Source organism: Dasypus novemcinctus, chromosome 17 (assembly GCF_030445035.2).
Source record: "Dasypus novemcinctus isolate mDasNov1 chromosome 17, mDasNov1.1.hap2, whole genome shotgun sequence".
In the NCBI taxonomy this organism is placed as follows: domain Eukaryota; kingdom Metazoa; phylum Chordata; class Mammalia; order Cingulata; family Dasypodidae; genus Dasypus; species Dasypus novemcinctus.
The window spans coordinates 80,283,574-80,309,338 of NC_080689.1; the positions used below are offsets into that span (position 1 = coordinate 80,283,574).

The following is a 25,765-nucleotide window of genomic DNA, read 5'->3' on the forward strand; positions in this document are numbered from 1 at the left end:
TGACTCTTTGAAGGTCTTCCTTGCCTAGCACAGCACTCAGAGTCATGTTGTTACTTGGTTAATTGGGAAAGCGTTTGCTGAAGAGGGCGAGCCAGCAGTGTCCTCATTAGCACACCATAGAACACCATTGTACACTCAATTATATTATCTTCATCTGCTGGCAGGGAGGAACTATTGCCATGACTGGTATAGAAGACCTTCAGGGAAAACTCTTCAGGTAAGAGGAAACTTTGACCCTTTGTCGAGTCAGAGACAAGTGTATAGGTTTGCACATGAAGATGAATATGGGAATTGGAGACATATCCATGTTGAGCTAAACCTTAGGAAAGTTGTATAGTGATGTACTTCAGTTTTTTAGAGGAAAAGCACCCTAAATGATGCTCATTCTCATGCATGCTGACAGAACTGAGGACATTTTCACAATGTTTCCACAATTTTTTTCTGCTTCAAGATAGTTTATCTCTAAAATTTCTTTTACTATGTAACAGGTACTGTGGTAAAGCATAGCTCTGTTTTGTATGCCTCATTTTTCTCATTTTACAGATAAAGAAACTGAAACTTAGAGAGGTTAAAGAATGTGTTGGAAAGTGTCAGAGACCAGATTCAAACCAAGGTCTAATGCCAGTATCCACTATTGCAAACCCCTACACCCTTGTTGCTGCACCTCCGCATCTCTCAGTGTCCTGAATCACCTCCTTCCTCTTCCCCTTCTTCTCCCTAGCCCTACTTCTAACAGATATTTACGGAACATCTCGTATGTTCTAGGCACAGGATATGCATTTATGAGCCTTATTCCCTGGCCCTTCAGATCTAGCTGTTTACTTGCTATTTAAAACTATCATGTGCTGCTAGCATGCATTCATTCTACCCGTCTTACTGAGCCTCTGCTAGATGTTTGGCATTATGAGATCAACAGTAGCTACAAGAACAGGGTTTCTGCCCATAAGAAGTATATTTTCCATTGTGGGAAGACTGACAATAAAAAAGTAATGTAAAATAAAGATACTTTCAGAATGTGATTTTGGAGTGAAAAATGTATACATGGGAATATAATAAAGAGTAAGGGGGTGGCTTGTGGAGCACTATTTTGGAACAAGTGATTAGAGACTCTCTGAGGAGGTGATAGTTGAGCAGACTTGAGGGTGAAAAGATGGAACCAGCCAGCCACCTGAAAACTTCGAACTTAGGATGTTTGAAGACCAGAAAGGAAGCCAGTGTGGCTGCTGCATGGTGAGCAAGGGGAATTAGGTGAGTGTGGGGCCTAGAGGAAACTGGAACACACAGAGTTCTTTTGTTGCTGTTTTTTAGGAGGTACCAGGGATAGAACCCAGGATCTCATAGTTGGGTAGCAGGCACTCAACCACTGAGTTACATCCACTCCCCAGTGAGAGTTTGGTTTTTTGTTTGTTTACTTTTCAGGAGGTACCGGGGATTGATTCCAGGCCCTTGTACACAGAAAGTGGGCGCTTAGTCACTGAACTATATCCACTCCCCACATATGATTCTTACAGGCAGAGGGAGTCCATAATCTGATTTGATATTTTGTAGCAAGATTGCTCTGTGGTAAAATAAATTTCCAGGAGGAGGCAAAAGCTATAGGCAAGAATGGAAGGTCAGGCAAAGTAGGGCACATAGTCGTTAAGGGGAGGGATGCTGGTTGTGATAGCATGGAAAGAAATGGATAGATTTAATATTTTGGAAATAGAGGCAGGATTTGCTGGTTCATAGATAGGATAAAAAATGAAAGACATGGAAGGTTTTCACTTAATGTAGCTAGGTGGATGTTTTACACAATAAAAATGTATGCATAGGTTTGCCATCTAAATTTCTTAAATATGTTATTCTCAGTTTAAGAAAAGCTACTGTATTAGTACATTAACTTTAAACATACTCAGAGTGAGGAAAGTGTGATATGAGGGAGGATGCTTGGTAAAAGTGGTCTTTGAATAAATGTTTTTAAATGACTTAGCAATTAAACTTTGGGAGGCTAATCTTCTAATACGTGATTACCAGAGAATTGTAAAGTATTAGACTTGATGGGGATTTTAGGAATAAACTTATTTAATGTCCTCATTTTAAGAATTAGGGAACCAAACACAGAGAGGTGTAAAAGTTTACTATCCCAAACCTATGCTTAAAATAGCCAAATCCCATCAGAATCCTTCTGAGACCTGGTTTCTCTCTACTTCTGAGGAACACTAAGCTGATACTTAAACCAAAATTGAGCTGTCTTAAATGATATACAATACGATCAGATAATTTAGTATTTAAAAATAGTTTAAGGTTATACAATTGCTTTGATAGCAACTACATAAGTAAATTCTTGCTATACCTCAGATATTTTTATTTAACAAATACTAGACGTCATTTCAAGGCTACCAGAGTGTCTGAGAAAAAGATTCATGAGCAGACTATATGTAATTTCAGAATTGTGTGGTTTTAACAGTTTACAAAGGGAAATTCTACATCAAATTTTAGAAAGTTGAGAACAAGAACATGAAGGAACTTTGAAGATTCTTCAAGTTTAGATTTGGTGGTCGGGTAAATCTAAAGACCATCATGGCATAAAGCACATAAGATGAAATTGGTGATGATGGTGAATGGTGTTACCGTGTTTACCTATAGAATACATAGTTGTCTAGAGATGCATTTAGCTCTTCCTTCTCTTTCCATGGTTAGAAATTTACTTTGTGGATATTGTAAATTCCTAAGAAGCTGGTTCAATTTATATTCTTCTGAAGATAAAACTGCATGATAAGGACTGCATGATAAGGAAATGGGACAAGCCCTGCCCTGATCAAGGTGATGGAGTAAGACATTCAGAGCTCTATACTCCCACAGAAGTTTTGAACAACCAGCAAGAGCTGGTACAAACATCTTTCCCAAACCTCTGGAAAATAAAAGTATTGCAGTAACATGGTGAAAGCAAAATTTTTAAAAAGGCTAAATAAAAACATTATGGAAACCTCATTCCTTCACCATGCTTGATGCAGAACCAGCATATGCTCCCAGTGTGGGCCTTTGGTCCTGTAACCTTAGCACATACTAGGGTACATGTATGTCTGTGCCAGACTCTCTGTGGTCAGCCCGAAGGACTGAACCAAGAAATGCATTGCATGCTCACCAGCACAGACCTTTCCCTGCACCTGGAGGCGGTTCACAGAGCTCTCCAGAAAACTGTAGAACAGTCAAATTGTAGCTGTCTGGGGGCATTGCAGTGCCAGCTGTGGGACATAAGTGTAGCACCCAAGGGCATGAGCAAGCACTGTTCCCTAGGGGAATGAAGGTATTTGTATCCATGTATACTGGGGAATTCCTAGGGCCATGCATGCCCAGTACAAGATTCATGAACCAAAAAGACTGGAAGAACTCTTACGCGTTTTGTCTCTGACTGCTCTCTGAACTCATTATTAGGTGACTGCTAAACTCTGAAGGAGTGCACCTACACAGGTCAGTCTGCAAACACTGGTGAAGGTATTTTCTTTTTTCCTTTTTTTTAGTAACTCTTAGTATTCAAGGAAAGTTCTGTCATAACACTAGCTGAATTACAAGCTTCAGAAAGAAATGCCCTAAGTCTAAATCCCAGAGGTAACACATTAAAATATCATAATGTCCAGGTTGCAACAAAAAAATTTAAAAACATCCAAAAAAAATGGAAAACTTTGGCCCATACAAAGGAGAAGAAAACATCATTAGAAAACATCAGTGAAGAGGACCAGGCCTGGGACAACCAAAGATTTTTTTAAAAATGGTCTTAAATATACTCAAAGAGCTAAAGGAAACCATAGACATACAAAACTAAAGGAAATCAGGAAAATGAGGCATGAACACAAAGAGAATATCAATAGAGAGATGGAAATTATGGAAAGGAACCAAACAGCTGAAGACCCTAGGGAAAAAAATGGTGCTGGCAGAAAAGAATTAGTGAACTTCCAGATAAGACTATTGAAGTCATCCATTCTGAGGAGCAGAAGGTAGAAAAGTGAACAGAGCCTGAGGACTCTGTGGAACACCATCAGGCATACCAATAAATACATTGCGAGAGTCCCAGAAGAAGAAACAAAGAAATAATAGTTGAAAACTTGCCAAATTTAATGAAAAAATATGAATATACATATGCAAGATGCTCAATGAACTCCAAACAAGGTAAATCCAAATAGATCCATGCCATGCTATGTTATTATCAAACTATCAAATGCCAAAGGTAGAAAATTCTAAAACCCAAAAGAGAGAAGCAGGATGTCACATACAGGGGAGCACCAATAAGATTATGTGCCACATTCTCATTGGAAACCATGGAGGCAAGAAAGCAGAGAGAAGACATACTTAAAAGCACTGAAAGCAAAACACTGCTAACCAAAATCTTATTTGGCAGAACTGAGTTTCAGAAATGAGGGGAGGGATTAAGACATTCCCAGATAAACAAAAGCTGAGGGAGTGTGTCACCACTAGATGAACCTTAAGAGATGCCAAATGGAATTCTTCAGGTTGAATGGAAAGGGCAGTAGATAATAGGTTAAAGCTACATGAAAGAAATAAAGAACTCTAGTAAAGGTAAAAGACATGGTCATAAATGTCATTTTTGGTTTGTAAGTCCACTTTTTATTTCCTATAGATTCTAAAAGGTACATATATACAAAGTAATAAATTAATGGTTTAGGACTCAAAATGTATATATAATTTATGACAAGAACTACATAAAGGTAGGGGGAAGGAGGAGTAAAGGAACATGGTTTGCAGATGCTATGGAAGTAAATTTGATATAAAATAAAATTATAGAATTGGGGTGTTAAAATTAAACCTTAAATTTAAGCCACATGCTAACCACAAAAATAGAAAAATATGCTCATGAGGAAATGAGAAGGGATTCTAAAGGGTTTGCTACAAAATAATCAACTAGATACAAAAGTAGGCAATAATGGAAGAATTGAAAGATTTAAAAGGTGTAAGACTTAAACCAAAGCTTAAATTGCCAAAAGAAAGTCCTGCCCTATCAGTAGTTACTTTATATGTAAATACATTAAACTTTTCAGTCAAAAGGCAGTCATGGACAGAATGGATAAAGTATGACACAACTCTTAATGCTGTTTACGAGAGACTCACTTTAAATAAAAAGACACAAGTATTGTGAAAGGCTAGAAAAAAATAATCATGCAGACAACAATCAGAAGAAAGCAGGGGTGGTTATACTAATTACAGACAAAATGGACTTTTAAGTCAAAAGTTTAAAATGGACAAAGAAGGGCATTATGTGCTAATAAAAGGGCTAATTCATCAAGAAGAAATTATTATATACATATATGGACTGTAGCAGTTTGATATGGTTATGAATTCCAAAAATAGATATTGGATTATGTTTATAATCTGGTCTGTACCTGGGCATGATGAAGTTATGATTAGGGCTTTGATTGGGCCACATCATTAGAGTGTTGAGTCCCCCACCCCTGGGGACTCATAAAGTCGTGGCAGAGGACAGAGTTGAGGGTTTTTGATGTTGGAGTTTGATGCTGAAGCCTTAAGCTGGAGCCCCAGTAAGAGAGGAACCCTGAGCCCAGGAAGAAGCAAACCTTGGGAAGAGAGGAACCATGAACTCAGAAGCCTGAGGAAGGGAGGAACCCAGGAGATCTGCACCCTCACAGACTTTGGCAGCCATCTTGCTCCAACACGTGAAAATAGACTTTGGTGAGGGAAGTCACTTATGCTTATGGCCTGGTAGCTGTAAGCTCCTACCCCAAATAAAAACCCTTATAAAAACCAACCAATTGCTGGTATTTTACATCAGCACCCCTTTGGCTGACTAATACGTGCACCTAGCAGCAGAGCCTCAAAGCACATGAAGTAAATATTGACAAATTTGAAGGAAGACATACACAGTTCTACATTAATAATAGGAGACTTCAATGTACCACTTTTTAAAATGGATACAACATCTAGATCTAGACAGATCAGTAAGGAAATAGAGGACTTGAACACATACTAGACCTAGAAGACATCGACACCTAATCCATCTACAGCATGCTACGTGTTCTTCTCAAGTACATTTGAATCATTCTCTAGGGAGACCATATGTTACAAAACAAGTTAGGTCACAAAACAAGCCTCAAGAAGTTTAAGAAGTGTGAAATCATACAGAGGATATTCAGCACAATGGAATAAAGCTAGAAATCAGAGAGGTAGAATTCCAGAATTCCAGAAATAAAACAGTAAACATTTTTTACTTTTTTTTAGAGAAGTTGTAAGTTTACATAAAAATTATACAGGAAATACAGAGTTCCCATATACCTCCCCCTTTGTTAACATTTTGCATTAGTGCAGAACCTTTGTTACTATTGTTGAAACATTATTATAATTGTACTATTATCTATAGTCCATGGTTTATATTAGGGCTCCTGTGATGTTTAGTCCTATGCGGTTTTTTTTAAAGTTTTTATTCTAGTGATATGTATATAGCCTAAAGTTATTCCTTTTAATCATGTTCCAATATATAATACAGTGGTTTTAATTATATTCACAATGTTATGCTACCATCACCAGCTATTAAAGAACTGTTCTATTACCCCAGACACTGTACCCATTAAGAATTAACTCCCCAATCCCTACCTCCCACCCTGGCACCTCATACCCTGATTTACAGTTTATCACTGTATGAATTTGCTTATTTTAATTATTTCATTAATCAGTGAGATCATACAATATTTGTCCTTTTGTGTCTGGGTTATTTCACTCAACGCTATGTCTTCAAGGTTCATTCATATTGTCGCATGTATTGGAACTTCATTCCTTTTTTATTATTTTTTTTGTTTAATTCTTTTAATTGTCATTCCTTTTTATGACTGAAAAATATTCCATTTGTTATGTATATGACACATTTTGTTTATCCATTAATCTGTTGATAGACGTTTCGGTTGCTTCAGTCTTTGGCAGTTGAGAAAAATTCATCTATGAACATTTAGTGTGTAAATATTTTTGACTCCCTTTTCCAGTTCTTTTTGTTATATATTTAGCAGTGGGATTGCCAGGTCATATGATAATTCCATGCATAACATTCTCAGGAGCCGCCAAACTGTTTTCCACAGTGGCTGCACCGTTTCCCATTCCTATAACAATGAATGAGTGTCCCGGTTTTTCACATTCTCTCTGACACTTGTAATTTTCCTTTTTAAATTTTTTCTTAGTAGCCGTTTTTAGAGGGTATTGAACATTTTTCATGTGTTTATTGGCCACTTGTATATATCTCTGGAGAAATGTCTATTCAAGTTCTTTCGCTGTGTTTTAATTGGGTTGTCTTTTTTGTTGTTGAGTGTAGAATTTCTTTATATATTCTGGATATTAAACCCTTATTGATTATGGGGTTTCCAAATATTTTTTCTTATTTTAAAGGTTTGGTTTTTTTAACTTCAGTGAAGTCCTTTGATGCACAAACATTTTAAATTTGGATGAAGTCCTACGTACCTGTTTTTTCTTTTTTGTTGTTCATGCTTTGGTGTAAATCTAAGTAACCAATTGCATAACATTAGGTCCATGGTCCTGAGGATACTTCCCTACATTTCTTCTAGGAGTTTTAGTTTTGGTTCTTATATTTAGGTCTTTGATCCATTTCAAGTTAATTTTTATGTATGGTGTGAGGTAGAGGTCCACCATTATTCTTTTGCATATGGATATCCAGCTTTCTTAGCACTTCAAGAAGAGATTGTTCTTTCCTCTTTGAGTGAACTTGGCACCCTTGTCAAAAGTCATTTAGCCATAGATGGGAGGGCTTCTTTATGAACTTGGAATTTGATTCTATTCCAAAAATCTTCAACTAAATACTAGCAACCTGAATCTTAACTGCATTTCAAGTGGGATGTATCCCAGGAACATGTGCTTCAACACAAGGAAATTAGTCAATGTAATACATTGTGTTAACAGAATTAAGGGGACAAAACCACATGATCTTCTCCTTGGACATATAAATGGGTTTTGATTAAATTCAACAACGTTTCTTGTTAAAATCACTCTGAAAACTAGGATAAGAAAGAACCTTCCCCAGTATGATGATAAAGCGTATATATGAAAAACCCACAGCTAACATCATACCCAGTGGTTAAATATGAAAGCCATCCCCCTATAAGATCAGGATCAAGACAAGGATGCCCACTTTTACCACACTGTACTAGAAATTGTAGCCAGAGAAATCAGGTATGAAAAAGAAAGAAAAGGCATCCAATTCAAAAGGTAGAGGTAAAACTTTCCCATGATCCTATATGTAGAAAATCCTGGAAAATCCTCAGCATTAATTGTATTGCAAAGGCTTATTTGTTGTACCCAGTAGGGACTTCATTCTAAAATAGTCCTATGTGGTGTGGTCTCCTGCCATTCTACACAGTAAACGTGTGGTTGGCACTCAAATTAATGGCAAAATGAATGCATGTGGTGGCACCACCATTTGAGACTGTCAGTTTAGAGCTTACTTTTATGAATTGTGTTATGAAAGTAATTGCCACATGTCTGCATCTTCCTGGCATAATTATTCCAAGATCTGAAAAAAATCAGCTTGTGTTCTTTCATAGATTTAAAATTTTGTGAAAAGCTAAAGTGATTCATTTACAACCTGTAGAATATGAGTCCTTAATTTTGTGATTTATCACTTTTCTTTTTCTTTGGTAATGGTATTATACTTGTTTGGTATTAAACTAGGCAAATAATTTTGGATTTTGCTAGCACTTCCTAATTTCCAAACTGGGGATTTCCATTTAATATCTGTGATTTGATGTTTTTTAGGCCTCCCCCAATATGTGTCCTGTACAGTCTGTTCCCACAACAGTGTTTAAGGAGATTCTGCTTGGCTGTACTGCAGCAACTCCGCCTAGTAAAGACCTCAGACAGCAAAGTACTCCCCAAACTGCCAACTCTCCACCTAACCTTGGAGCAAAAATTCCTCAAGGGTGAGTAGTTTTGTCTAGATGTCTAACCATAATAAATTATTTTAGTCATGCTTTGTTGTTTCAGGGAGAGAGTACTAATATACCAACATTTGGCATAATGAATTGTCATTCATTCTGTCTCAGGTTGTTCAGGGAGATTTTTCATTAGTGTTTCCCAAAGGAAAGATTGATCAGGTGACTTGAGGGGTGAAAAGTACAGTAGGTATACAGACCTACTTAAAAGTGGTGCAGATGTGAAAAAGATGTAAGAAAGTAGTTTTCTTGACTTGGTTCAAGAGAAATGGCCAGTTGAAATGTGCAAACAGTTATGGAATAGGCAAAGGGAAAAGATTGGTTGTATGTTGAAGACTAAAGTTAATGGGACTGGGGAGTATAATGTCGACAGGGTTTGTTTTTTTTAAGATTTATTTTTTTATCCCCACCGCCGCTTGCTTGCTATCTGCTCTCCGTGTCCATTCGCTGCACGTTCATCTATGTCTGCTTATCTCCCTTTGTTGTGTAATCTTGCTGCACCAGCTCTCCATGCTCCCATATAGTAGATGGAAGCCCAATAGATTGAGCCACATCCACTCCCCTGACAGGGGTTTTAAGGAAAGGGAGTGGTGGCCCGTATAGGCATTCGATAAAGACTTAACATATGGGGCAGAGAAACTATAGTGTGGAAAAGTAAGTTGGGACACCACTGCAGAAAGGTGGGAGAGTGGCAGAGAGGGTAGATTTGGAGTGAGGGATGGCGACACAGCCATCAGAGGAGAAATAGAAAAAGGAAACATTAAGAAGTTCAGAGATATGCAGGCAAAGATTTCTAATTTGGATGCTTGAATGGAAAGTCTTCTCAGGTATAAAATCTTTGGTAAGAGGCAGGGAAAAAAAAATACCAAAAAAAGTATAACAAGCAAAAAGGACTTTTAGGATGAATTTCAGAGAAGCAGAGTTTTTTTTAAAAATAGTCCCTAGTAAGATATTTGTGTTTGGGTTGTTGGGGGAAGGTGGATAGGGGAATAGGACCTAATCATTCTTCTGGGACTGAGCAGGTAATCTATGGTCTACTCTCTTTGCTTTGGGTCTTGATCACTGACCAATCCAAACAAGAATAAAATTACCCACTGTTAGGGTTGGTTATATGTTGTTCATAGCAGGACAGGATTTTTTGTACTACTGTGGCTGGTTTGTTTTAATTTTATCTTGGCACATTGATCTGATGTGAGATTGTATTTCCAAGTCTTGGCAATCAACAAGAATGCTAGTTTAACCTTTCAAATTTCAAACATAATCTTTATTAAATAAAAAGGGAGAGTTCAGCTGAGGTTCCTCTGAAATTAATAAAACAAATTTTCAGAACTGGCCCTGTTGTAGACTTTTATTATTATTCTTATCTACTGGATATATTTTTTGGTTTCATAGATACTCTGTTTGGGAGGAAAGCTATGGTTCATTGTGCTGTAAGAAGTAGAACTAATTTGAAAGTAGTTAAGGATTTATGAGAACATTTGTGATTATGTTTTTCTAAGACTGGATAAGATGTTTTTGCAGAGCCAATGATAGGTTACTTTAACTCCAGCTCAGAGAAACCTATTCTGAAATCTTTAATATAAGCAATTTTCCTTTATCTTCCAAATTGCTTGCTTTACAGAATCATATGATTGGTTTTTTTAGGGGAGAGAGAAAGAAATGCTAATGTTCTGTTATCTTTTTCAGATGTCATAAACAGAGTTTACCAGAAGAAGTTTCTTCTTGTCTAAATACAAATCCTGAAATACTGAGAACAAAAGCAGATGTCTGCAAAGCGGGGTTGCTGTCTTCAGAATCCTCTCAGATTGGAACTGGAGACTTGAAAACCCTGAATGAGCCAAAAGGTAGCTGTGCCCAGCTGAAGACAAGCACTGATCAGGAAGGCAGATTGGAATCTGCTCCTCAGCCATCCACTGGCCTTCTGAAGGAGTGTTTACCTCCAAAGGCTTCTAAGGCAGAATTGGGAGTTGCCAGTACTCCTGAACTACAGAGGCATCTGGAACATACACCTCCTACAGCCGACATCTATGTCGCCCTTTCAAAGAAACCAGAAGTGAAAGCAGGCGTCAATAGTGACAGCCCTAATAGCTGGGCCGGAAAGAAGGTAGAACCTTCAACTGCAGGTTGCCGGTCACGGAATTTAAAGGAATCATCAGTAAAAGATAATGAAAGCTGTTGTACAAGAAGCAACAATAAAATCCAGAATGGTGAGTGTTACCCATATTTTATCAGGAAAAGGTAAGAAATGATAGTGTGTGCGTATATTTGTTTCTTATGAGAAAATATATGAAAATGACTCTAGAAAAATTCATATAAAATTTAAAGAAGAAAGTGAAATCCCAAATTCCTCCCGGAAAGTATTACTGTTCATATTTTGGTGAGCTTTTTCAGACATTTCTCTATATAGAAATGCAGATAAGTATTACAGAAATGGGTTCATGCTCAACAATTGTACCCTTTGAATTAAAGTAGGTCTCATATCCATATTTCCTTTTTTTTTTTTTTAGCATTCTCAATTTCCTCTCTAGTACTTTTTTTTTTTTTTTTTTTTAAGATTTATTTATCACCCCCGCCCCGCCCCGCCCCGCTGGCTGTCTGTTCTCTGTGCCTATTTGCTGCATCTTCTTTGTTTCTGTTGCCGTCAGGGGCACAGGAATCTGTGTTTCTTTTGGTTTCGTCATCTTGTTTTGTCAGCTCTCCCTGTGTGTGGCGCCATTCCTGGGCAGGCTACACTTTCTTTCACGCTGGGCGGCTCTCCCTACAGGGCGCACTCCTTGGGCGTGGGGCTCCCTACGCGGGGGACACCCCTGCATGGCAGGGCACTCCTTGCGCGCATCATGGGCCAGCTCCACACGTGTCAAGGGCCCGGGGTTTGAACTGTGGACCTCTCATATGGTAGACGGAGGCCCTAACCACTGGGCCAAGTCCGCCGCCCTCCTATCCATATTTCAAAGGATTCTTTTCTGTGCATTTACCATGTGACTTGACTTGTCATGTTACTTGGGTAATGAGTGATTCCTAATTTTTGGTTGCAAGAAAATAGTTTTGAAATAAAATCTAAAGTGATCTGCCAGTTTATTTTCAGCCTATATCTCTGACCTTTCTGTAACTTCCCAGTTGAAGTGGAAGAGGTGACACTTCATGCTTACCAAGGTAGTTCAGATCTGATATTTTTAAAAAAGTTAAAGTTACATCACCACCTCTGGAAAAGGGACTTTTGGTTAAAAATGTTAAGGACATACTGAAACATTGGATGGTTTGCTGGCTTATGGAGAGGTCCTGCTGCATTCACAGTTTCAAACTCATTCTTATAGGGAAAATGGCTCACTGTATTTCATACTTTTTATGTTAAGTTTGAGGGCACATTTCAATGATACTAGTTATCAGAAGCTCCATTACTGGAATTAGAAGAAATAAATGGCTCCAGCATGTCAAAAGATTCAGAGTTGTTACAATTTAAAAATAGCATTTGATATTGTCAGCTATGTTGGAAAATTAATGTGGGTATTGACAACTTTTTAAAAATTATTATCCATTTAGATAAGTAAAAAAATATGTCATTACTCTACCTTTTACTGCAGGCCTCTAAAACTAGAGGGCCTTTGACTGCAGGTTTTTTTTTTTTTTTTTGATACAGGTTTGGAGGAATAGGAAAGGAAGTTTTTTTTTTCCCTAGTTATACTTCTAACCAAGCTCTTCATTCTTGAGGCCAATTTGATAATAGCAGTTAATTTACATGAAAGCAATTGCATGAAATTATAGTATTCTTTAGAAGTTATGTAACTCCCAGAAGAAAGTGAATATTCATAGCTATACTCCTGTTCTATACCTTAATTCTTTTTGAGTCATCAGCCCTCACACTCACCTAATTGTTTGAAGCCATCCTAGGTTTGTGTTATACAAAGAAATGTTAAAAGTTCTAGATCGGTAAGCACATTATAGGCATATAAGTGAGCCTATATTTGGGATTAGCTCTGTCTCCTCAATGTGTTGACTAACTGTTCTCCATCTAAGATAATTTTAAGGGAAATTATAGACCTCATCTTATCTGAGCTTTCTACTGAGACTTTTGCCAGAGGAGTAGGAGAGTATGATCAAAAGCCTACCAGAATCTGTGCACTGTTACCACTAGTCCTGCTTAGAGGGTACAGGAAGACTTGCCTGGAAAACCGTTTCTTCTCGCTTGCTCCCTCGCTTCACTGGGGGGTTAGAAAACAAAAGCCAACTGGAATCCAGCAGCTGCTCTTTTGGCATCTGTTCAGATAGATGTGTGACTCCCCAGAAGCAGGGTATTACACTTTTCCCTTGACTCTCTGAATTGAGAAAATCAGTAACGTAATCCACTAGTGCTTGGTCTCCTTACTACAAAGCAAGTTTTAGGTAATTCAGATGGCTTATTTCTACATTTTTTCTCTTTTAAGCCATGGCAGAAGAGGTAAAATAATCTTTGGACTCTGCCCAAGATTTTGTGGAAACCTGGTACAACTCTTTTCAGTATCTGAGTAATTAAAATCCAACTTTGAACCAAAAATCTCTTTATTTTCTCCTCTTTCTTACTTTACTCTTTCTTTCTAATTGAATAAGAATGTTTCAAGAGATCAAGTCCTCGCAGCAGCATTTAGCATTTTACAGTATGTACTAGTCCTGCATTAAGAGAGAGGTAAGATTAGATAACGATCTGTTAGGTAATTATTGAAGTTGTTTATTTAAAGCTTCGTTTGGTTTGGAATCATTCTTCCAGTTACCTTAAAGACTAGTCTTTCCCACCTCTCTCTTTCAGCCCAGAAGTTTGTTGTTGGATTTGTCTTAAGACCCTACTTACCTCTTTTCCACTGCCCTTGGACACTAAGGAAAGGTCTTTTTTTTGTCTTGCCTTTTTTTTTTTTAATAATCCTTGTGACTCTTGATTTATAAATGGATTCCTCTCCGTGGTACTTGGGCTGATGCAGTGACTGTTCTTTTCTGTTGCATCCCTTCTGTTCTCTTTTTCTTCAGAAATGTTAATGTGTCATCCTAAATTCTCCTGACTATTGCAGGTTAAAACTTAAAGCATACTTAGAATGATTTTCCTGTCGTTAGCCAATGCTCTTAATTTTGAAGGGAACCTGTGTGTGGAGGAAATTAAGAAATGTCATGGGCCAAGTGACGTCTCTTGGGGGCATATATTGTATAGACTAAGGGGCCTATGCAGGAAAGGTATTTAGTTTTTACGGTATTTATAATGGTTAGATTTTGCAGAGTACACAGTTTAAACCAGTCTTTGCAGGGTTTGGAAAGTGACAGAACCAAGTTCCACAGTTGAAGTGAACTGCCGTCTGTGCATTGCTAGTGTTGCAGGGAGGTTGAATAAAGTGGTTGGTTTGGAAAGTGTCACTAAAACATTTATTTGGAGTTGTGAATAGAAATGTATAGTAACTTGGAGTTGTGGGATTGACTTTTGAATTAGGGGTTTTAAGTTACCACATGGATTCACCAAATGACAGTTGTATCTCATAAAATAAGCAAAATTTTTCCAGTTGTTCTGATAGTTGTCTTCTGTTAAGCCATTTTTAGAAATTATAGTTGTACCAAGAATTGAGAAGGGGAAGTCTCCGTTTGTGAAAATGGGCCTTTCGAATAGAATTCAGTCACATATTGAAGTGATGCAAAGAGTTTCAAAAGTTTGAGGTCCTGTTTCCTTAATTTTTTAATTTTCCTAGCCCCATCCCGAAAGTCGGTTTTGACAGACCCAGCCAAACTCAAGAAGCTACAGCAGACTGGCGATGCTTTTGTTCAGGATGACTCCTGTGTGAACATCGTTGCCCAGCTCCCCAAGTGCCGGGAGTGTCGCCTGGACAGTCTCCGCAAGGATAAGGAGCAACAGAAAGACTCCCCTGTGTTTTGTCGCTTCTTTCACTTCAGAAGGTGAGGCATTTTGGAATTCAGATAATCTGGGCAGTATAACAGCACACTTATTTTCCTTCTGGTCTGTAAACAGTAAACCTGGAACTGAAAATCAGGTTGCCTTTACTTTTTTTTTTTTAAACACAATTTTTTAAAAGTATATCAATTTTATTGATATATATTAATAAACATCCAGTTCATCTAAAATGTACAATTAATGGTATTTGGTATACTCATGTACGTAGTTGTTTTGTTTATCACTTCAGTCGTCATTAGAGCATTTTCATCATATCAGTAATAATAAACAAAAAAGAACAACAAACAAGGAAATTCCTCGCCTCCCTTTCTGTTTACCCTGCTGCACATAGTGCTATTTCTGGCTGTTCTTGCACAATTATTTATTTGTTTATTCAACAGTTTTATTGAGATGTATTCGCATACCATATGATCTATCCAAAGTATATAATCAGTGGCCTTTAGTATAATCACAAGGTTGTATATTCATCATCTCAAAAATTTTAGGATAATTTCATTTCTCCAAAAAGAAAGGCTCCACACCCCTTAGCATTCTTTCCTCAGCCCTGTACAACCACTAATCTCATTTCATCTTTATAAATTGACATAAGTAAATCAGTTTTATTGATACATATTAAAAAAGCATAAATCATCCAAAGCTCTTACTTTTTAAAAAACTTATCCTCCCCATTTTCCAGACAAAGGTTCTCTCATCTGTGCTCATAGTTTGCTTACCTTCTCCAGGAAGCACCAGGAACCAAACCTGGGACCTCCCTCATGGGAGGCAAGTGCCGAACGGCCTGAGCTACATCCACTCCCTGCAAGCTGTGGCATCTGCTGGCTTGTGGCATGTTCTCGTTTAAGCATCTGCCCTCATGGCAGTGTGGTAGCTAACTTGTTGCAGCAGGTGCAACGTCTAGCTCATTGCAACAGGTATAGCTTCTGCTCATCTGCTTTATGAAGCATCGGGACCTGAGCCCAGGACCTCCCATGTGGTAGGCAGGTGCCTAGCAGATTAAGCCACATCCACTTCCCACCATTCTTTTTTGTTTGTTTGTTTGCACCGTTACATTTTAATTTATGGGTTTGGGAATCTAGATCTTATTATATATTGTTTCCTTCTCATCTGCCTTTGCAACTCTTATTTTAAAGCAAAGAAGCATTAAAAAAAATACACAAACACTAGAAAAATGCAAAATATTTGGGGAGAAAACCCTATAAATACCCACTGTTAACTTTTTAGTACATTAAGTGTTTTTATAGTCATACAATGTCTTCAGGCCTATCTAATTTTGTTGTCTTACATATACAGTTTTGAACCTTACTTTCTTAGTACAAAGGACGACTAATCTTAACCTTTTTCTGTACATACTTTTGAATTATTGTGTAAGAGCTCATCATAATAGTATTTGATAATTTAACCAATTTCATAATTGGCTATTACTTATTTTTTGCTATTAGAAATGATGTAGAAATGATTGTCTCTTTGCCCATATCTCTGATTATGTACTGGAAGTGACTTTACTAAGTCAGGAGTGTGCATGGTTTTCAGGCTTTGGTACATACGTTCTGCCAGGCTGCCTTCCTGGAAGGCCATACCTGGTGCACAGCCACCAGCAGGGTTTGAGCATGCCTGTCTCTGTAGTTTTGCCAGCAATGAGAGGCATATCTTTTTTTTTTTAATCTTTTCCAATTTTATAGGCAAAAAAATTTCACTTATGTTTTTTTATTTTTTGTTTTTTAAGTCAAATTCATTTTCTTTAAAAATCTCCCTCTTGAGTACAGAAAAGGCAGCCTTGCTTATATATCTTCTGTTTAAATGAGCAGTGTTGTTCTGGGTATAGATGAACTTCTGATATGATTCGCTTTCTCAGAAAACTAGAAACTTTCAAGTTCAACTAGTTCTAATCAGAAATAAGAAGTGTTGAGTTTAATTTCTTCCTATTCTCCCTTTTGGTTTAATAAACCAAGGTTGTTTGTAAACTGAATTAAATGCACAGATATTTCAGACCACTAACTATGTCTGTGCTGGTAACTACTAGAGTCAGTATTATTTAGTGAAGGTGAGTTTTTTAAATACCAGATTGTCCTTTTCATTCCCATGTAAATTGCAAAAGTACCATGATGAAGTGTGTGCAACATTTAAAACTGTGGTAACTGTTAATATATGTTGATATATACATGTATTAATATGTGTTCTGAATAATGTCTGGCCCCAATTAAGATCTCAACAAAGGCTAGCTCTCTATTCTGTTCCTCTTGGGAGAATTCTTTATTACACAGGTAAGCATTAAGATGTATATGTGTTTGTACATACTTAACTTAAATATACTTTGGAGAATGAGCGAAATGGTTATACTTTTGTACAGATCTAGGTATTCCTGTTATGATGTGTTTTCATGTCTTAGCTCCTCTGCTGGAAAGGTGTGGCTGGACTGAAGGAGAAATTGGTTTAAATTGTCGAGGTATTTTAGGGAGAGGGTAATTCTTTCTTTTGAATAGTGTCAGAGCTTTTTTTTTAAAAAAAAAACCACTCTTCTTTTGTAACCACCTAGAAATTATGGATTTTATGATTAGTTCTTTTTCTACTTTGAACTTCTTTGAAAGGAAGAGTACCTTTGCTTAATGTTGCATGGTATAAATCAGCCGAGCAGAAACTAACAAACTTACTTTTTGGTGATAAAATAGCATAATTTTAAAAACAGAACTGTTTTTCTTAAGTTTAGAGTTAGGACTGAGGCTGTCATAAGCCTCTCCTCATCAAGTTTGTTTCTTCTTAAACTCTCCTGCAGATAAAATATGAGTGGGGGTAGTCTTAATGGTAAAGCTTGGTTGCCAGGTCCTGTTGCCATGTCCTTCCCCATTTAAAGTTTTTTGAAATCTATTTTCCAGTATTAAGACTTTCTAATTTGACTCTTAATTTAAAACTTGTATTTCTCCTTTGGACTTGAAATAAATTTTCATCTGTCATGCAACTCCCAGTGTCTTCAACCCTCCAGTTCATCCTTCAACTCTTCTGGACAAATGTTTTAAAACACAACTTTGCATGCGTCTCACAGGCCCAAGGGTCATAGCTGCCCAGTGCCTAGTGAAGAAATCAAGTTCCCCAGCAAAACGTTAAAGGCTTTCAGCAATTGATACAAACTTACCTCTCCAACTTTTTTCTGATTTTTACTATTTAACCCTTTTTCTCAGTTTAACTAATTAGTCAATTTCTTATCACCCAGCTCACCTGCATTTTCTTGCTTTTGAATGAAATACTCTCTCCTTGACATGCCTTCTCCTACCTGGCTACCTTTTCTCACAAGGCCAAGTTTAATTGCTATCTCTACCACAAAGCCTTCTTCAAATCACCCCAGCAAAACCCAAGAGTTCCTGTCAGACATAATGACTGTCATGCATTGACTCTCTGATATTCTTTTTCTCTATGTTTTACATCTACTTGCTATTTCTCCAGCTAGATTAAAACATAATGCTGTGTTGTTGTTTTTTTGTTTTGTTGTTTAATTTCAAAGCAATATGTAGTTCATAAAGTTTCCTGTCTCAGAGTGTTGAAATAGAATATTGGAGACGTACCCTGCTTTTCACTGTCCCTTTTTTGGTGCCGAGTCCCATCTTAACACTTCACTCATTCCAGGGACTTGCACAGTAAATTGCGGATAGGATTTACATGGGTGTTAAGTGCTCCAGTGCAATTGTGGTTTCAGTGACTGTCCAGGAGCAGTAGTTGTATTCACATCCGATCAGTTTATCATTCTCTCTTCTATTATCTACTTCTTTGGTGACTTGTGACTTTTGGTTGTCTCAATTCCAGGGGTTTGATCAGCTGTCACTGGAAGCAATAATATCTTCTTGATTTCAATGTGGAACATACCTACTTCTCACTCTCTGGCTTGCTTGTCTTTTGAGGGAAATATTTGAAGTTTATCTTTCTACTGATGTTGCCAAATAACAATTGGTTATCATTAGCCAAGGAAATTACAGAAGGCTGGGAAGGACTTTGTTGATTTAAACAGTAATTACAAGGTGCACATCAATTTGTGGGAATGGGAAGTAGGTGTGTGTAAGCATGTACATAGATACTTGTTTTTTCCACTTCCCTCCAGGTTACAATTCAACAAACATGGTGTGTTGCGGGTTGAAGGCTTCTTAACACCAAACAAGTATGACAATGAAGCAATTGGCTTATGGTTGCCCTTAACCAGAAACGTGGTGGGGACTGATTTGGACACAGCCAAGTATATCCTGGCCAACATTGGAGACCACTTCTGTCAAATGGTGATTTCTGAAAAAGAAGCTATGTCAACTATTGAGCCACACAGTAAGAACATCTCTTAGGGGGTAGGATTTTTTAGTCCAAATTGATTTCTGTTCCTAAATGACACCCAAATCCTAATTGCATGGGTTTCATTTGCATCCAGAAGGTTAGATGTCTTAGGTATAATAAGGTTGCATTTCCCCTTTGTAACAGGTTATTCTCTTGGTTTCATGAATTGGCTGCTTTTATGTTAGGTCTTATTGGGGGCATTTATCAAAGGAAGTGGAACTCCATTTTTGTTAGCAAAGGTAAAGTTGAGGTGGTGGTGTAATTTGCACAGATTTTCCAGTCGAGCAGGCTCCCCAGAAGGGGATGATGCCTCAAATTGGTTAATTTTAGAGAAGTTCTTAATCAGGAATACATTTCAAAGAAAATAAGAATAGACAGGCTCTACCATAGACCCAACAAACTGGAGTCTATAGGGTTGGGTCTCAAGCATGAGAATGGGAATGAGCTTAGATGGAAATGATAGTGTTAGAGTTTTAAGGGAATATTGGAGTTTCTAGCAGGCAGCTAAGTAGTCCACAAAGACCAGTGTGGGCAGAACAGCAGAGCCAGATATCCTCATGACATCTCAAGTGTGGTGTCCGGGGGACTGCACACCTTTCTCTATCCATGTTCCTCTGTAGAGAGGAGCTGTCTAGCCAGAAACACCCAGGGGCATCTGTCTTTAAGTCTCATCTTTTCTCTCTCCATCATTTTATCTTTTCCAAATGGTTTAAAGTAACAGTTGAAGCCTTCCATACTTCTGGTGAATATCTTTTTAGACTTTCCCTCATCAAATACGTTCGAATACAGACATCCACATGTACCAATCTTAATGTAGAATTTTGGTTGTAGGTACTAGAAACTAACTGAAGCTAGCTCAGGCACAAAACGGTAGGAATAGATACTGTTTTATCTCAGGAGTCCAAGGAACAAGAACCAAGGCATTCCTGGCAGCAGGAATTCAGAGCTAAGTGGAGGAATGGTGGCTGTGTGCTCCTGGCACAACCAGAGGCATATTGAAGGGCACCTTTAGAAACACACTGCTCTAGTAGGATAGTAAAGACATAAGTCAAGAATCTTATTAAACCTTTTTTTTTCCTCCTGTAATTTTCTATTTAGAACAAGGTGATACTGGTTTTTCATTTTCAGTAGAAACACAAAGTTTCCTTATTAAATACATTTTGAAGTAAAAATAGTGGCTTTAAAGGAAAATTCTTTAGTAATTGGTGTAGAGGTAGTACATAAAAATGGCTAGAATGTAGAAACACTTTTTTGGAATGTCAGTAGCTTTACTCTAGAACCTGCAGAAGTTTTTAAAGCAAAGAATGTTTTGTTAAAGATGAGTCATCTGAAAGATGTATATTTTCATACAGAAAAAGGCACTGGCAGTTGTCTTACCATAAATAGGAAACTCACCTTGAAGATATAAATGCGATTAACCTTCCCTTGTCCTTGCCTTTTTGATTGTCCTGTTCCTCTTTCCTCCGTGGCAAGCTGGTTGGATTAAAGAGGGGAACTCATTTGAGCAGTACTGAAAGATGCCACCATAAGACGTTTCCTGCCGGTTTCTCTCTGAGATTAATAGACCTTAATCATTACTTTTTTATTCTGACTTTTCAATGACAAGTAATCATTAAATATGTGGCTAAGAGGACTAAGGATACTCCCTAGTAAAACAATCTATTTTGTATGACCAAGTTAGAGTTTATAAAATCTCATCATCTGTAAAATGTATGAAGCTCTATGTATTGTGCACCAAGCTATCTGTTAAATTATAATGAAATGGTAGGTGTCAACTCAACAATTGAAATACTTTGGTGGAAACAGAGGCTGGGTCATTTGAGTTATTTGCAGTCTGAAGGAAGACTCAATTAATAGACTGGATTAGGAAAAAGAACAAGAATGGGGCAGTCTGGTCCAGTATTAAGGGGAGAGAGAAACAGACAGGCTGGCTGAAAGGAGTCACTTGGTCAACAGACACTGGGCTTTTCTGTGACCTAGAAGAAAATGCCCACCACCACCCCACTTAGATTCCTTGAAGTTTTCTGATAACTAGTTTGGTCACCTATTTGTGTATTCTCCATGCTGGGGTGGGGGCACAGTGTCCTGCCCAGTTCTGGAAGGCATCTCCCTCAGGTATCAGATCTTGACCACTGGAATGGAAAATGCTGCTTTGTAGAATCCTGGATTGTGCCCCAATCTTTTGGATATTTGGTTAGCATGGGTCCATCCTGAGTGCCTGAATCACTCTTGGCACTGACGAATGACCTTGGTCTGTTGGGCTAACACTAAGTTAATGTGCTGCTCCATCCAAGCCCCCTAACACCTCGAGTTTCCAGTTGACAGTCTGTGAGTAGATTCAGGGCATCTGTGAAGAGCCTGGTGCTGTATACTGGCTGGTTGGGTTGCTGCATATAACTACATGTTTTTTCTTTGAGCATGTTTTGGAGCCTGCTGCCTTAAGATTCTCAAAAGGGTTCATGACCCAGAAGGTTAAGAACCCCTGCTGTGTGATGTGTGTCAGAGCTCCAATTTGTGTACCCACTGCTGCTCTTTTCACTGATCTATTAATTGATGTTTACTTAGCACCAGTGGTGTGCAGCACTCCTTGTGGAAGAGGCACCAACCCAAACAGATTCTCCTTTTACAGAGCTTAGTCTCCTAGTGGGGGTAAAATTGCACCCAGCCATCATACAGTGTGAAGACGCATGAGTCTGAAGTACAAATAACAATTTTATGGCAGTGCTGAGAGAATCCAAGAGAGCATCACAGGAGAGGCAGCATTTGAGGTGGGCTCTGAAGGCTGAACAGAGTGGGGAATGGCATCAGCTCCCTTCCCCTTCTTGTCCTTTCATGTCCTTCCAAGGCTAAATGATTTATTTATTTCTGCAGGACAGGTTGCTTGGAAACGAGCTGTCAAAGGTGTTCGAGAAATGTGTGACGTGTGCGACACCACCATCTTTAACTTGCATTGGGTGTGCCCTCGATGTGGGTTTGGAGTGTGTGTGGATTGCTACCGGATGAAGAGGAAAAATTGCCAACAGGGTGAGAACTGGCATGGTTCTCCTGCATCCCTTTTATACTTAAATTAAGCCTATCATGGGTTTCTGAAGTAGTTGGGCAAGTGTCCATGAAGAACCGATACTACAAACCAGTTATTTGCAGGTGCTGCCTACAAGACTTTCTCTTGGCTCAGGTGTGTGAAGAGTCAGGTACATGAACCAGAGAACTTGATGCCTACACAGATCATTCCTGGAAAAGGTACTTCGTGTGGTTTAATGATTTTTCCCTCTTGTTTTGGTTTGTTTTACTTGTATAGTGTAATTAGTAACTTTATTATAGTAAGTACCATAAATTGTCCAGAAGTGTATTATAATAATGCCTCCAAAACTTCTTGATTAAGGTCTTATAAGTAGTTTTGTAAAAAGGAAGAAAATGGTGCATTTGGGATAGGCATGTTTAGCAGAATGAAAACACCATACTTCTGAGAAAAGTGATCCTATTGGAAACATCTGTTTCTGCTTTGTAATGTTAAGGTTAAAAGTACCTAACAACCTTGTTCAGGTTTTTGCCTCTACTTTTTTTTTTTTTTTTAGCACTATATGATGTTGGAGACATTGTTCATTCTGTAAGAGCAAAATGGGGAATAAAGGCAAATTGTCCCTGTTCAAACAGGCAGTTCAAACTCTTTTCAAAGCCATCCTCAAAGGAAGACATAAAACAGGTATGGCAGCTGGTGCTAGAGTCACCATTCTTGTGATTCTCGTCTGTTTTCAATAACCCGAGAATTGGAACATGGGAACAGTTGTCAGTAGAAAGAGACAATTTATATGTTTCTTATGATTATTCATAGACCCAGACTCAATTTTACTTCACTTTTGTGGTCTTTATCTGTGCTCTTTTTTAGTAGGCTTTAAGATTTCATCCCTTAGAAAATTAAAAAACAAACCCATTTTATTATATTTTACCTAATAAGTTACTGTCAGATTTGTTCAGCATTTTAAAAAGCAACAGCATTAAATTATATAATATAGTATGCTTATAGTATTTGTGAAGAATTGACAGAATAATGATGAAATCTACCTTTATGTGTCCACCACTCAGTGTTAAAAATGACCGTTTCCTTGGTCCCGTGTGCCTCTCTCTGGTGACATCCCTCACCTCCCCACCATCACCTCTGCCGAACCCATTCCCCATCCTTCCCCTTTCCCCTGTGATCAGTACCCTGCATTTTGTTTAGTAGTCAGAAATCTTTGGAGTCCGAAATGGATTTTAATTCCTTTTCTATCACTTTCTAGTGGCATAATTTTGGCTCGTATCACCTGATGTACATGTTTTTCAGCTTCCATATCAGTAATCCAGGATAATACTGATAATTGGGCATCACGTTTAAAGGCGGGGCATGGGCCACAGCAGGAGTCTGCCTGTCCTGTTCCTTCTCCTCATGGACTTACCATCTGAGTTGCCAAGGCACAAAAGAATAAGTCTTGTGCTCTTTCCAGATTTTTTTTTTTTCCCAAATTATGTTTGAGTTCTGTTAAGAGCTGTTCATCACATTTTTAGGTCTTCTATGCTGTGCTAAGTCAGGAGAGTGCTTTCCCTTTTTCTATATCCTGTGTCCTTCTGAAATCACAGCTTTACCTAACTTACCCTGCCTGATTTAGTCATTCATTCAGCAAATGATGTTTTTGGTGCCTGTTCAGAATACTGGAGCAAGTTCACTTGCGGTGTCAGGTATAAACTGGTCATTTTAAAGCAAATGGTACTTGGAGTGATCAGGCTGTATACAAGTATGAGATGGGTAACATTAGGCTGGAGAGGAATGTTTTGCTGTATTTAAATTCTTTTTTTTTTTTTTTTAAGATTTATTATTTCCCACACCCCACCCCTGCCGCTTGTGTTTGCTGTCTGCTCTCTGTTCATTCACTGTGTGTTCTTCTGTGTCAGCTTGTCTTCTCTTCTCTTTTAAGAGGCACAGGGAACCCATCCCAGGACCTTCCAATGTGGGAGAGAGGCACTCAGTCGCTTGAGCCACCTTAGTTCCTTTGTTGTGTCTCTCACTGTCTCTCCTCTGTCTCTCTTTTGTTGCGCCATCTTGCTGTGCAGGCCAGCTTTCTTGAGCCTCATCCACTTCCTAAATTCTTAACATGTCTTTTACTTTGACAAGTACTATTTAGAAACTAAAAATTTAAATCTCTCCTACTTTTGTAATTCTGCTATGTTATTGCAGGAATACTGCAACTGTGATGATACCCAGTACTATTTATTAGGTAGTTTTGTTTTGGATGTTTATTTCTTATTGGTGGGTTGTTATGGGGGAAGATAAAAAGAAAATGTTATTCTTCAATTAATGTAAAATTCTCCTTTGATACTTTACAGACTGGAGAAAAATCTGCCCTTGGCGCCATGCTCCAACAGAATCCCTCAGTGTTGGAACCAGTAGCTGTAGCTGTAGCTGTGGATGCAGCCACCAAGCCTGCTAGCAGCATGAAGCCTGCCTGTTCAGCCAGCACATCTCCTTTAAACTGGCTGGCAGACCTCACCAGTGGGAACGTCAACAAGGAAAACAAAGGTGAGTGTTCCTCCTTCCTTGTGATCCTTAGTGTTTTAATCCATTCATGGAGGGACTTGGTAACCTTAGTTGCTGTGAGGTCAGGTAGTTAGAAGTCAGGTAGAATGGGAACAGATTTCTGTGGTCATCCTGGAACCTGACATGAGTGAGAGGGTTTTCCAAATGCAACACCAGAGAGAACTTTCACTGATGATAGAACTCGTCCTCACTGTAAGGTTGAGAATGGAGTGTGGGTGAGACTTATTTGTTCTCATCTATGATTTTTTTGCCTTCCTACCGTTACCCTGAATATAGTTCCTATTCTGTCTAAATTGGAATATGCTGGCTTCAAGTTTGATTTTTCTCATCTGTGCTGGCATCTCAGGATACTGGGTAATAACATAAAGAGCATGGGCTTTGGAATCGGGTAGTGGTAGATGAGAATTTAGGTGGTTCTGCTTTCTGGCTGTATTACAAGAAAGAAAAAATTGTAAGCCAATTTCTCATACAAAGATGATAAGCAAAATTTTAGTGAATTGAATTTAACACTATAAATAAAGGAATTACACAGCATGACCAGGAGGGGTTTTTCCAGGAATGCAGGTACAGGTTAACATGGCAGATTTAGGAGAAAAATGGGATCATTTGAAGAGATGCAGAAAAGCATTTAGTAAGATCAAACACCTATTCATGATAAAAAATTTTTTAAAACTCCCAGCAAATTAGGAATAGAAGGGAACTTCATAAATCTAAACAGTTTCTAGAGAAAACGGACACCAAACATCATAAGTAGTGGTCGAATACTTTGGAACGCTTCCCTCTGCATTCAGGAACAAGATAAGACTTCTCCTATCGCTACTGCTCTTGAGCACTAGTGAGAGCCCTAGCCAGTGCGTGCAGTAAGGTGGAAGGGAGGGAAGAAGAAACAAGAAGAGAACAGGAAAGCTGTTGATATTTGTAAAAAATCTGATTACACATGTGAACAATCCAAAAAGAGTTTACATTTAACAGAACCACCAAGGTTACTAGTTTCTAAGTTAGTTTTCGAAATTCACTTGTATTTCTGTATACTAG

The 25,765-nt window shown here is 38.2% G+C and overlaps 1 protein-coding gene across 2 annotated transcripts in view; it reads left to right on the forward strand.

Annotated features, from left to right (window-relative positions):
• KDM3A (lysine demethylase 3A) overlaps positions 1-25,765 on the forward strand; it is a 67,038-nt gene that overhangs the window by 21,822 nt on the left and 19,451 nt on the right. For both annotated transcript variants that reach the window (XM_058279048.2, XM_058279049.1), the window contains exons 9-16: positions 8,761-8,924; positions 10,623-11,143; positions 14,636-14,840; positions 18,941-19,155; positions 22,033-22,185; positions 22,306-22,401; positions 22,737-22,864; positions 24,520-24,712. In XM_058279048.2, the coding sequence (XP_058135031.1) occupies positions 8,761-8,924; positions 10,623-11,143; positions 14,636-14,840; positions 18,941-19,155; positions 22,033-22,185; positions 22,306-22,401; positions 22,737-22,864; positions 24,520-24,712 (1,675 nt within the window). The remainder of the gene's footprint in view (positions 1-8,760; positions 8,925-10,622; positions 11,144-14,635; positions 14,841-18,940; positions 19,156-22,032; positions 22,186-22,305; positions 22,402-22,736; positions 22,865-24,519; positions 24,713-25,765) is intronic.